Below are 13078 nucleotides of genomic sequence, written 5' to 3'. Positions count from 1 at the left end.
ATCTCCACAGATAACCAATCTTAGTTGTCTGTTGGATGGAAACTCTTGTTTCTCTGGTTCTGGTGAGTGTTACCTATTTCTTCTTTGTAGTTAATTTCTTTGAGTATTTTCTCTAGCACTGGTTTTGAAGACATAAATTCCTTCAGTTTCTGTTTGTCATGGAAGCTTCTTATTTCTCCATCTAATTTGATAGAAAGTTTTGCTGGGTAGGAAATTTTTGGCTGGAAGTTGTTTTCTTTCAGAGTTTGGAATATGTTACTCCAAGCCCTTCTGGCTTTCATGACTTGGTTTGGGAAGTCTGGAGTGATTCTAATTGGTTTGCCTCTGAATGTCAGTTGGCCCTTTGTTTTTGTTGCCTTTAAGATTCTCTGCTTGGCTTCCACATTGATCATTTTGACAATTATATGGCGTGGGGATCCTCTTCTCGGATCCTGTCTAAAGGGAGTTCTATAAGTTTCCTGGATCTGAGTATCAACCTCTTGCTCTATATTTGGAAAATTTTCTGCTATTACTTCCTTGAAGAGATTGTTGATCCCTTTGGTATCACTTTCTTTTCCCTCCTCTATTCCAATTATTCTTAGGTTAGCTCTCTTAAGATGGGCCCATATTTCTTCAATGTCAGATTCCTGCTGTTGGATATTTTTTTCTAGATTAGAAACTATGCATTCATTTTTGGATTGCTCATCTTCTAAGAGCGAGATTCTGTTCTCCATGTGGTCTAATCGGTTGTTTGTGCTTTGAATTGAGGCCTTTACTTCATTAATTGCATCCTTTATCTCTTTTTGGCTCTCTCTGAGTTCTTTTCGAAGCACCTCTATTATTTCTACAGTTATTTTCCTGATTTGATCTTCTAGAAATCTCTGATTTTCTGTTTTATCAGGTTCTGATGTTGTGGGGTTGTGCACATTCATTACTCCAGTGTTATTTCTCTTTCCCATGATTTCGGAGGTTTGTGCCTTCTCTGGGTTCTTCCCTTGGGTCACTATGGCTTCACTTAAGGTGCTCTGGATCTCGAGTCTGTATTATCTCAGACCCCACTACTCCTTTACTGGGTTGTATTACAGAGTCTCCGACCCAGGGAGTCGATAGAGGCTGCTTTAAACTATGGGGGGTGCCAGGTTGCACGTTCTCCTATGGTGTGATATCTCTGCCACCACCACTCCCTCACTGGGTCAAGTCCCAGGAGGCACAATACTGCGATTTCTCCTCTGTGGCCCGCAATTTGACTCACTGTTCTTGAGTACGCAGATGTAGCTGTACTGGACTCGGTGAATTCACTGCTGCTGCCGCCGCCGGTGGCAATATGGCGCCTCTGCCACGCCCTTGGCCATGAGGCTGGTGTATTTTTTCTTCTCTGGTTTTGATTTCCACTCTGAATCCCTGCAGCGTGTGCTGAGCTCAGCCACTGGGAGCTTTAAATGCTGTCTGCGCCGAAAGATCCCGCCTGGCTGTTCCGCAGCGGCTCACCTGGCTTGCTGTAGCCGTCCGTTGCGTTCGCCGCTGCCGCCGGCAGTATGGCGCTGCTCGAGACTGTTTTTAAATAAAGAATACAAAATAGGGCTGGGAGTATAGCATCCCCAGTACTGCAAAAAAAAAAAAAAAAAAAAAAAAATCAAAAAATCTTTTTCTAGTCGGGCGTGGTGGCGCACGCTTCTAATCCCAGCATTTGGGAGGCTGGGACAGGAGGATCACATAGGTTCAAAACCAGCCTCAGCTACTTAGTGAGGCTCTCAGCAACCTAGTGAGACCCTGGTTCCAAATAAAATATAAAATAGGTCTGGGAGTGCAGGCCAGAGGTAGGAAGTCCCTGGGGTCCACCCCCAGTACCACACACACACACACAAAATCTTTTTTGAGAAAAGAAAAATTATCTCTTTTCATTTAATTAAGTCAGAGGCAGACACTAAAATGCTCCTTGAATAATGACTGTCATTGCAACAGGCACACTGTTCTCCTATAGTCAGACACACTTGTGATCTTACAGACTGGCTCTCACAAGAAGGCCTGTCTGGATGTGGACTACTTTCACTCCAGTTTGATGGTGTCTTTGCAGTGTTTTTGATTTTCTCCTATGATGTGTAGACTACTTGAGGACTCTTGGCTCCAACAACAGTCAGGAACGTGGAATCTAAGGTGTTCAAGGCATAGCAGTGCAGGGACATAAATAGTTTTATTTTGTGAAAAAATATATTCTTCATTTATCTCAAGAAAGTCCATTTGCCTCCCTCCAGCAAGCAAACCTTGAAATATGTTGATACACATTTAGGGGGAAAAAAAACATTGTAGTGTCCTTAAATGTAGACAGGGCTATTGAATCAAAATCATAATATGCCACCCCAAAATACCCTCTTTGGGCTTCAGATTCCTTCTTACTGAGGAAACCTGACAAAACAGTATAGACACAGGAGGCATGTGTGACAAAAGGCACAGCACGTGCACTGGCCCTAAGTGTCCCCTCTTCCTCCCTGGAAGACCTGACACTGCCTTCCCAAGTCTGCACAACAAACCCCTATCCACAGCCCCTACACAGCTACACCTTGGTCACCTTCCCAAGTTCACCAGCTCCAGGACCCCAACCATCCTTTTCCTTTTGACTGGTCACTTCGCAACTTAGAGCCCTTTGTTACGACCATATACAAGCCCCTCGATCGGGGTTTCACTTCTCTTTCTTCCTCCCCCCCCAAACACTGGAGACTTAGCCCAGGGGTACTCTACCACTGAGCTACATCCCCAGCACTTTTTCTATTTTATTTGGAGATGCGTCTCACTAAATTGCTGAGGATGGCCTTGAACTTGCCACCCCTTGCCTCAACCTCCCAAGTAGCAGGATTACAGCTTGTAAAACTACTGTCATCAATAAAATCCGCATGCCCTCTCCCTGTTGGTCTTTGTCCATTCAGTTCGCAGGCCCTCGGCATCCAGCCTGTGTGGTAGAGGGAGGGCTTCCCTCCATGGACCGTGGGGTAACCGTCACTAGGAGCGCAGGCTTAAAAGTATCAGACTTGGACTGAGACTTGTTCCTGAAGCCTTACCATGAAAACTGAATCAAGTCTAACCTTTCCACAGCCATCTCATAGCCTATAAGATGACTGTAATAATAGTTACTACTCATAGGGCTGTGGTGAAATAAATGAGACTACGTAAACTATTCCACACAATATCTGGAATGTAAGAACTATTTTTTGAGAAGCATCTATTATTATCCAGTAATGTAACTCACTACATTGCCCCAACTTCCAGGAAAATCACCTGTTAATACAAGTGACAGCTCCCACTCAGTTAAATTAAGTTTGGGATTCAGTTCACCCTTTTCTTCCAAAGTACTTTGCTAATTTATGTGGGTTTTATCTCATACATTCAGGATTTTTTCTTTTAACTCAACATCTGTATGCACTGCAAAATAATGTGCTAGTGGGGTAGAGACTCGTTCATCAGTCTGAACATTAGCATCCACCCGTGTGGTTGGTTAGCACCTTGTGTGAGGCTGGAACTTTAAAGCTCTCCTCGGGTCTCCTCACCCTCATTTTTTCTCTGATACAGGTGGTAACAAAGCCGTCTTCCAAATACCATATTTATGCAGACACACTGTCCTCCGTAATACCCACACAACACTTCGTGTTGGCTTTTCATTGCTAGTTTCTACAGAGGATGAGAGGAAACAAAATCAACTTTGGAAAACTGCACAGGTCCCCAAGTCACAAAACTACAGACTTTTATTGACAAGTAAACAGAGGTTCCTCTGTTTCCTGGCGGCCCCAGAATCCCTTCTTTCACAGTGTCCCTGACCTCATTCCTGAGAGTGGTGTTCAGGTTTCTTCCCTCTTTACCTATTTAGGTAAAGAAGGAGATGACTCACTAAACCTGTAGATCCTGTCAGATGAAAACTTAGCTGGTAGGGCCATTCAAGTGGGATTCGCCTACATATCCACAGAAACTCAGACTGGCCTTCCCTGTAGAGTTCTCTGCCCTTTCTGTTAAAAGCCAAAAGCCCGGAGGAGTCATTCTCCCCTTTATTGCTAACTCCCAGAGGTTACAATCACATAGCGCGCACGGTACGTACATGAGAAGATGCTAATTTCATGTCAAAACTCCCTATGATGTCATGGATGTGATGCCAAGATGGGGTGAGGGCATGGAGGAGCAGCTGGAGCTCGAGCAGAGCAAGTTCGCAGAGGGGCGTCCCAGACACTGCACAGAGGTCTTTTTTGGGGAGGGCAGTACTGGGGATTGAACCCAGGGGCATTCTACCTCCGAGCTATACCTCTACTTCCTTTTTTATTCTTTATTTTTGAAATGGGGTCTCACTAAGTTGCAGAGGGCTTCACTAAGTAGCTGAGGCTGGCCGTGAATCTGCGATCCTCCTGTCTCAGCCTCCCAAGTACTGGTACTGCAAGTGTGTGTCACAGTGCCTGGAAGAGTATTCTGATGACTGGGAGACAGGGAGAGAGCAGAGGACGGGGCAGTAGTCTAGAGCAACCCAAGGAGCAGGAGTTAGACAGCGTGGGAGCCGTGCGTAGAAGTCTTCACCTGAGCCTCTTTTCCCTAGTATACTCACTGTGCTACTGGTACTTGAAGCAAACATTCAGAGTAGTTCAACATAACTAATATTCTTAAGTAAACAAAGCACTTAAAGAGTTCCTCTATTTGCACCCAGAGCTCTAAGCACAATGCTCCTAACTTCAGGTGGGGCCGTCCCTCTGCCTGTCCTCTTTTCTCTGGCATTCCATCTAACCACGCCCCTGTCAAGGCACCTTCCAGAGCAGGCCCCACGTGGGAACCACCTGGCCTCAGCTTCCTCAGCTGTAATGGGCGACAACAGTATCTCACTTGTAGGGACGAAATGACCTACGTAAAGACCAATACTGCAGACAGTGCTCCAAATGCTAAGCCACAGGCTCCTTTTACCTCAATATGCAATCACAGAGCCCTGTCAGCTGCTTCTAGCACACCTGGGATTCTGTGCGGTCCTGCAAGGCCACTCTTCCCATGGCCCTGAGCACCACTTCTCCCCTGGATCACGACAGTAGCTTCCAGAATGGCCCCCAGAGTTCCACACGCACACAACAGGTCATGTGCTCAAGGAAGCTGTGCCGAGGACCTCCACCACCAGTGACCGCCACCACTGGGGACCTCCAGCGCCGGGGACTTCCACCATCAGGGACCTCCACCACCGGTGACCTCCAGCACCGGGGACCTCCACCACTGAGGACCTCCAGCACCACCTCCACCACCGGAGACCTCCAGCACCACCTCCAGCGCCGGGGACCTCCACCACCGGGGACCTCCAGCGCCGGGGACCTCCAGCGCCGGCTCCACCTCAAAGCACAGTGGATTTGAATCTTGCTGTCGCTGTCTTTACCACTAGAAGAGCAACTACTACGTCTACTCTTTTCTCATCCCTTAGTAACCAGCACAGCACCTACAACAATGTGCACACACAGATACTGGCTGGCTGGCTGGCCACCAGGACCCGGGGCTCCATTACTGACCAGTCACTACTTGGCACTCAGCTGTCTAACTATTAGTATCGACCTCCATTTAAGAAAACACAATAAGAAAATACTAAAGGAAAAATTAACTTCTAATTCCATTTAACATGCATCAGTCCTGTTTCTTCAACTCAAAACTAGGCAAATCTACCCAAGGAAGAACTGAACACACAGAACCATCTTTCCTCTGTTTCCCCTCATAAAGGCACAGAGGTGTGCCTATAGGCACACAGGCCTATGCAGTGCTACTATGAAGCCAGCTGAGGGGTTATGAAGGAGTCTTTGCACAACTCAAACATTTAAAAGCTCTTGGGAGAAATTAATGTCACACACCTAAAAGAGGTAGTATAAGACAAGAGTAGGGGAACCTTAGCTTTCTGAAAATAGTTTGGGAGTGTTTGAATGTTTTTATTGTATCTGTGATTTAAAATAGGAAATTGTGCCAGGCATGGTAGTGCACCCTTGTAATCCCAGAACTTGGGAGGCTGAGACAGGAGTGCAGGTTCATGGCCAGCTCCTTAGTGAGGCCCTCCACAACTTAGTAAGACCTTCAAAATAAAGAATAAAAAATAGGGCTGGGGTGTGGCTCAGAGGTAGAATGCCCCTGGGTTCAATCTCCAGTACAGCATAAATAAATAGATAAATAAATAAATAAATAAATAAGAAAACTGAAAATTAAGGCATTAAAACTTTACACAAACACAACCTAAAATAACTAGTCTGTACACAGAGACTTATATCTAACAAACTAAACCCATAAGTTAACCATTGTTACCTGGTTATTGTATGCATGTGACTGGGAAATATTTAGTTCCTGTATCAATGTCCTTATCATTCTGCGTCAGCAAGCAAATGCCAAGGCTCACCCAGTCTGCCAGTACCACCACTCACTCCAGATAAACTGAAAGAATTAGCTCAGAGCTTTCTAAGGTCTTCACTAGGATGGATGATTAGCAGAAAATAGCACTGAGGACACAAACAATTCACATCTGTTTACTGATAATGAGAAACTCTGGACATTTGGGCAAAATGCAGAAGGAATTCAGAAAAGAGATAAGAGGGGTTGAATAGATGATTTGAAAACTGTCTTCCAATTCTAAACAAAGAAGTTTGATTTCAAGCTTAGCTGCTTTTACAGGAACATACAGAATGCACATTTAACTCATTAAGAGTTTGACGTGAGCCGGGCGTGGTGGCGCACGCTTGTAATCTCAGCATTTGGGAGGCTGAGACCTGGAGGATCACGGTTCATGGCCAGCCTCAGCTACTTAGTGAGGCCCTCTGCAACTCAGTGAGACCCGGTTTCAAAATAAAGAATAAAAAATAGGGCAGGGGGTGTAGCTCGGAGGTCAAATGCCCCTGGGTTCCATCCTCAGACCTTCAAAAAGAAAAAAGGAAAAAGAGTTTGACGTGTGTGTGAGCATGTACTCGCAGTATTAGGGGATGGAACCCAGGAGCATTCTGCTTTCATGTTACACACTCAGCCCAATTTTTTAGTTTTTGCTCAAACAGGGTCTTTCTAGATTGGTGAGGGTCTCACTACGTTGCTGAGGCTGATGGCAAACCTGTGATCCCCCAGGTACTGGGATCATAGGCCTGCACCACTATGCCTAGCTTCTTCTAAGACTCTCCGAAGAGATACTGCTACAGAAAGAAGCAGTTTTAAGTGGTTTCTAGATAAGAAAGCTTCTACATTTCTTGAGGATCTTGAAATGTTTAGGTCAAAAGTATGAATCAGTAGAGAAGTTAGGAGTATCCTAAGTGAGCACATTATACAAACATCAAAATTCTAAATTAACTATTTTTTGCTTATAGGAGGTCAGTTGAAAAGCTGTTTATTTCATATAAACTAAGAATTTTGCATTTAATTGTTATGTTAGCATTTGGAAAAGAGAGGTTTAGCAGTGAGAACCATTAGTAGAAAAATATATCAAAGTAAAATCCAAGTGTTCCCAGCTGTCTTGAGCAGGAATAGACAGGAGGTGAAAATGTTCTCTGGTGTGGCCCAGGAGGACTGTGTTATACCAACAAACTGCTGGACTGTGAATATTAATGATCAGTTTTGAGGGCATTTTACCCGGAATAAGAAGAGACAATTTTAAAAAAATAAAGTCTTTATATTCATATACTTGTAAAATTTGTGGCAATTATTTTATTTTACTTTTTTGTCACATTGGAGATTGAGCCCAGGGGCGCTCTACCACTGAGCTGCACCCCCAGCCCCTTTTCACATTTCTTTAAGACAGGATCTCTCACTAAGTTGCTGAGGGTAGCCTGAACTTTTGATCCTCCTGCCTCAGCCTCTCAAGAACTAGCATCACAGCCAGGCACCAGCAGGCCAGACTTGCAGTAACTTTTGTACGCTTCACAAACACACTTAGAAGATTGCTTGTTCTTTAAAAGTATTCCATTTACTGCCCATACAGCCTCTCCACGTCAGGATCCATCTAGAATTCTACCAGGGCAGCCAGGTGGATCTAGCGTCACCTCACCTAAAGGCAGCAGAAGGTAACTGCCTGCACTCCTTGCCGAGTCCTGATCTCCCCTTCGTCATTCCACCGGCTCCTGTCTCCATTTGCACCGTGGCCTTCAGCTGGGGCTCAAGGACATACACGGGCTCTCACTGAGTCTCCAAGCACCCACATTCAATTTCCTTCCTATCCTAGACAATTATGAGGGGAGCAAACCCAAATGCTAATGTCTTCACCACCACGGTATACATAATTAATTTCACGAACCATTTTTGCGTGTGTGGACCCGGGGATCAAACCCAGGGCCTCACTCGTGCTAAGCAAGCACCCTCCTGAGCTGCGTTTCAAGCCCTTGCTATACATAGCAGTCTCAAAATGGAATTTATATGACCTCTAATTTATTAGCTTCCCAGTTCTCTTTTTAGTCGAGGTGGTGAGGAGTTGTTATACCATCAGAAGATGGTAATTTCAGAATCAATTAGGAATTAACAGAAAATAAAAACATGAATAAAAAAGGGTTATTATGTAGAATGCATACTGATTCTGAAAGTAAGATAACTGAATTTTCTATGGGATATGTGAAGGCAAATTAATATATAAAAAACTAAAATATGGAAGACTATTTTAAAGTAACCTTAGCATAGAAAACCAGGCTCTTTTTATTTTAGCATGGTAAAGAAAACAAAGACCAAAATGTCTTTAAATGTAAATACCTAAAGAAACTAGGCAAAGTTAAACTAAGAAATAACAACACATACTGAAGAGGTGAAAATGACGGTGTTCAATACCATAATGGGCTGACTGTCCACATCTGAAGACTTGGAACTCGAGACTGCTTCTTTATTTTGAAAACTGGTCTTTGCAGATATAATTAAACATCTTGAGGAGATCATCCTGGATTATCCATGTGGGCGCTTAGCCCAATGACCAGTATCCTCATAAGAAAAAGGGACAGGGAGGCCTGAAAGGGACAGAGGAGAAGGCAAGGGTACCTACACCTGTGGGGTGGATTGGAGAGATGTGACCCTGAGTCAGGGAATGCTGACAGCCACAGAAGAGAAGAGACAAGGCACAGATGCTCCTACAGCCCTCCAGAGAGACTACAGCCCAGTCTGCGTCTTGACTTCAGCCTTCTGGCCTCCAGAATTGTGAGGATAAATTGTTTAAGCAACTAAGTTTAAGGTGATCTGCTCTGACAGCCACATAAAATAGTTTCTTGAATTAAAAAAAAATTTTTTTTTTTGACAGTACTGGAGATCAAATCCAGAGCCCAATTTATACCAGGCAAGCTCTCTAGCACTGACCTACATCCCCAGATCCCTTTTTAATTTTATATTTTATTTTGGGACAGGGTTTCCCAATATGCCCAGGCAGAACTCCAACTTGCAATCCCCCTGTCTCACGCCACCACACCAGGCTGAATCAGTGCCTCTCACAAGAGTTCATGTTGATTTTCAAGAGGTCTTAAATTACGTGGAATACACAAAACTTATAAAGTTCATATTTCTTATTCTAAAGGAATAAATGGTGATGGTGCACTCAGTGGTGCTCCAGTACTAATGCGAGACACCTGATGATTTTCACTTATTTAAATACTTATATCCTCTTAAATTTCCTTCTGAAATGAATCAACAATATTTTACACAGAACAAATAAAAGGATGATCACTAGCCTGGTAAATGGAAGCTGACAATGAGGCAAGTGTGGTGGCGCAGGCTTGTAATCCCAGCGCTTGGGAGGCTGAGACAGGAGGATCGCACAGGTTCGAAGCCAGCCTCGGCTACTGAGTGAGGCTCTCAGCAACTCGGTGAGACCCTGTTTCCAATAAAATATAAAAATAGGTCTGGGGGTGTAGCCTGGAGGTAGAAAGCCCCTGGATTCCATCCCCATTACCACACACAAAATAAATAAATAAATAAATGAATAAATAAAAAATGGAAGCTGACAGGTAAAAAAGGAAAGACAAGCTAAACCTTTAACCAAACGTCTCAATGACAGTTAATGATGAAAACAATAAAAACAGAATAAAATGAAAAATGTTCCTATCGATCTTTTTCCTTTGGGTTTTATATTTGGAGATAGTTATTTATTCCCTTATTGATTTATTCTTAAAGGAAAACACCAAAAATATCAGAAGGTGGCCTTGTCTACACAGGAAACCCGGATTCTAAAAAAAAAAAAAAAAAAGACTAACTTTCAATAGTCTCTGCTCTCTGATACTAAATAGCAAATAACTCCTTCCACAACAACAAAAAGCAGAAATAAGTTCTGGGATCTTTACCAAACTTATCAAGAGACACCCATTATGTAAAAGTTTTGAATTAGACTGAAGGCTCAACAAAAGTTCTTCCACAAACGCATTATCAATCGATGCTGGCCTCTTATCAGAGTAACAGAAAAGGGAAATCATTAGGTCAAATGTTTTAAAAGCCACTAGCTAGGAAATCAAGAACTGGGCATCCCAAGTCAGCAGTGTATATGGTGTGTCATTTCAGAAACACTGTGAAGTTTTATAGTTAAGTTTAAAAATAAGAAATTGCTGAGCACAAAACACTCCAAAGCATATTCTACATTATACTGTGTAGAACATACTAACTTCAATTTTTGGACAAAAATAATAGAATCTATCACAGGAAGAGTAATTATTCTAAGAGGTGACAAGTTGTGTTCTGGGTTGTTTTATGATGTGAAACTAAGTTCTTAGGATAAAGTCATACACTGATACTGACTTGGTGAAGTAAAATCACGGGGGGGGGTGATAACCCCAAATTAGTGAAAAATTTAAATAAAGCCCATTCTAAAAGTCGATTACCAAGAAAACATAATCCAGAACACCAATTTTTCTTTTTCTCTTAGGAAACACTTTCGGGGCCGTGGACTTACCTAGTTCTCTTTCTCACATATAACCTCCAATTAGAGCTAACTCAATCATTCAACCCCAAACTCAATCCAGGCCAGGTAACCACCGGGTGAAAGCAGCTTCTTTATGCGAAAAAAGGTATAGAAGACAAATAAATAAATAAAATAAAATAAAATACCATCCCATTCTCTGCACATTAAGAATAACCAAGTCTTCCTGCAAACTGAGAAATGAGAGGAAAATTCAAAATAGCTTTTTCATACACGTCAACTAAGTAATGTCTTAGGTCGTTCCACTTTTGTTTTTCGAGTTTAATCTACAAATCCAATCTCTACGGAGAAAGAAACAGTAGCAGGAAGTAAGCAATCGGACAGAAGATCAGACACACATTTGAGCCCCCACAAAGTTGGCAAGAGTTGTATCCAGAGCGAGGCTCCTACGGTAACAAATGTATTAATTTCCTCGACCTGCTCTCGCTGGTGCGGGCCAGAACTTAAGACGGAGTCGGACTTCTTCTCCCAACAGTAACATCACTTGCAAGAGAGGTCCTTTTTAAAGGCGCACTTCTGAGTGCAAATGAGTCCTGCCCCGGCATTACCACTTTCTTGGACCAAACACCCAAGCTGTCAAATGCCTGCCCTACTTAGCGCGCTCCCCTCGGCGCCCGCTGCCAGGCGCCAGGCAGATGGGCACGGCCAGGCGGGGACGGGGCGGAGGGCGCACGGGTCGCCGCCGAACTTCCCCGCGGCTCCCCAAAGACCTCCGCGGACCTGCGGGGCCCCTCGGGCCGGGCCTCACCTGCACCCCCGTGTAGTTCTCAAAGAAGAAGAGCACCATGCTCTGGTAGACGCAGTAGATCCGGTCGTCCACCGCCTGGTAGAAGCGGGCGGGCAGGAGGGCGGACAGCAGCCGCCACAGCCCCCAGGCCAGCACGTAGGTGGGCGCCGAGCCCAGCAGCACGACGCCGGGCAGCAGGTAGCGCATGGAGTACGAGTGGAGCACCAGGGACAGCAGCATCTTCCCCGCCGCGCCGCCCGGCCGGCCCCGGCCGCCGCCGGCGTGCAGCCAATCCCCGCGCGGGCCCGGCGCGCCGCCGCCCCCCTCCGCCCGCCCGGCCCGGCCGCCCGGCCTCCGCGCCCGCCTCGCGCTGCCGGCCGCCGCCCCGGCCGCATGGGCCGCGCCGCCGCGCTGCTGCGGCCGCGGGCGAGGGGACGCCGCGGCGCTGCCGGGCTGGGGCGCTCAGGCGGGCTGACACCCCATGACCCGCGCCCGTCACCAGGTTCCCCGCCGGGGGCGGAGCTCCGCGGCAACAAGGCGCCTCCCGATTGGCCGCCGGTCGCCATGGTCCCGTTGGGGGCGGGGCCGCGCGCAGTAACGCGCCTTCCGATTGGTCAATGCCGTTCGACAGTTGGCCTGAAACTGCCGCCGGGGCGCATGCTCAGCAGCGGGGAGTGCGGACGCGCGAAGGGAGCTGGAGACGGACGCTGCGGGACCCGGTGGGTTCGGGATGCAGGGGAGGGTCTGATGGCGCCCGCCCGCCTCAATGGCGCCGACGAGCACCTTCTTGCTTGCGCGCCGAGCGGCGCGCGTGCTTTTGGGGAGCGCGGGGCCCCGGCCAGGATCAGGGCGGCCAGTGTCTGTCGGGCTCGTGGTGGGAAGGCCCTCGATCCAAGCAGTCACAGTCGCCATCGCGGGTTGCAGGCCTCTCCCGAGCCCTTGGCCACCTGGACGCCCCTCCTCAGCCTGGCGCGAGGAGTGCAGGCGCCCCCCTTCTCCCCTCGCCCGGGGTCTCCGATGGACGGCCCCCCTCCCACCGCAGTGCCCGGGACAGCCACGCGGGTGTGCGGACCGGGCGGCCTTGGCCGAGCGCGTTTCCACCCTCGATTTACTAGACTTTTGAAGACTTAATTCACTCTTGCCGGGCTTCCCCAGGGCCCTGCCATTTGACTTGTTCCTGCTTGTCTTGCTATCCCTGTTAGCGGGAGGCCTCCCTTCTTATGTGTGGGACTTGAAGGTCTTACCTGTTTATGGGGAATCATAAATATTTTTATAGAATACTGGGAAGGCAGGGTAGCTATTTTATGGATATAAAAACATATCGACAGACCTGGATGCTTCTTCATTAGAAAAGTTATAAAGAAATAAAGCAGGTCTGGGTTCTCTTTAGGATGTATATCTAAAGTGAATAAATGGGCGTATAGATGCAAGTATGTTGATTTGTGTGAATTACCACCTTTGTTCTTTGTTTTCTCCCTTTC

General features: G+C 46.3%; 1 protein-coding gene across 1 annotated transcript in view; it reads right to left on the bottom strand.

Annotated features, from left to right (window-relative positions):
• AGPAT5 (1-acylglycerol-3-phosphate O-acyltransferase 5) overlaps window positions 1-11837 on the bottom strand; it is a gene marked incomplete at both ends in the record, with an annotated part of 38860 nt that extends 27023 nt beyond the window's left edge. The window contains one exon of the mRNA XM_080710906.1: window positions 11619-11837. Within this exon, the coding sequence (XP_080567032.1) occupies window positions 11619-11837 (219 nt within the window). The remainder of the gene's footprint in view (window positions 1-11618) is intronic.
• Window positions 11838-13078: the final 1241 nt, after the last annotated feature.

This window comes from Muscardinus avellanarius (assembly GCF_963383645.1).
Source record: "Muscardinus avellanarius genome assembly, chromosome: 14".
Classification (NCBI taxonomy): domain Eukaryota; kingdom Metazoa; phylum Chordata; class Mammalia; order Rodentia; family Gliridae; genus Muscardinus; species Muscardinus avellanarius.
Note: the sequence above shows the minus strand (reverse complement) of the source record. Positions and strands in the feature narration are given on the sequence as shown.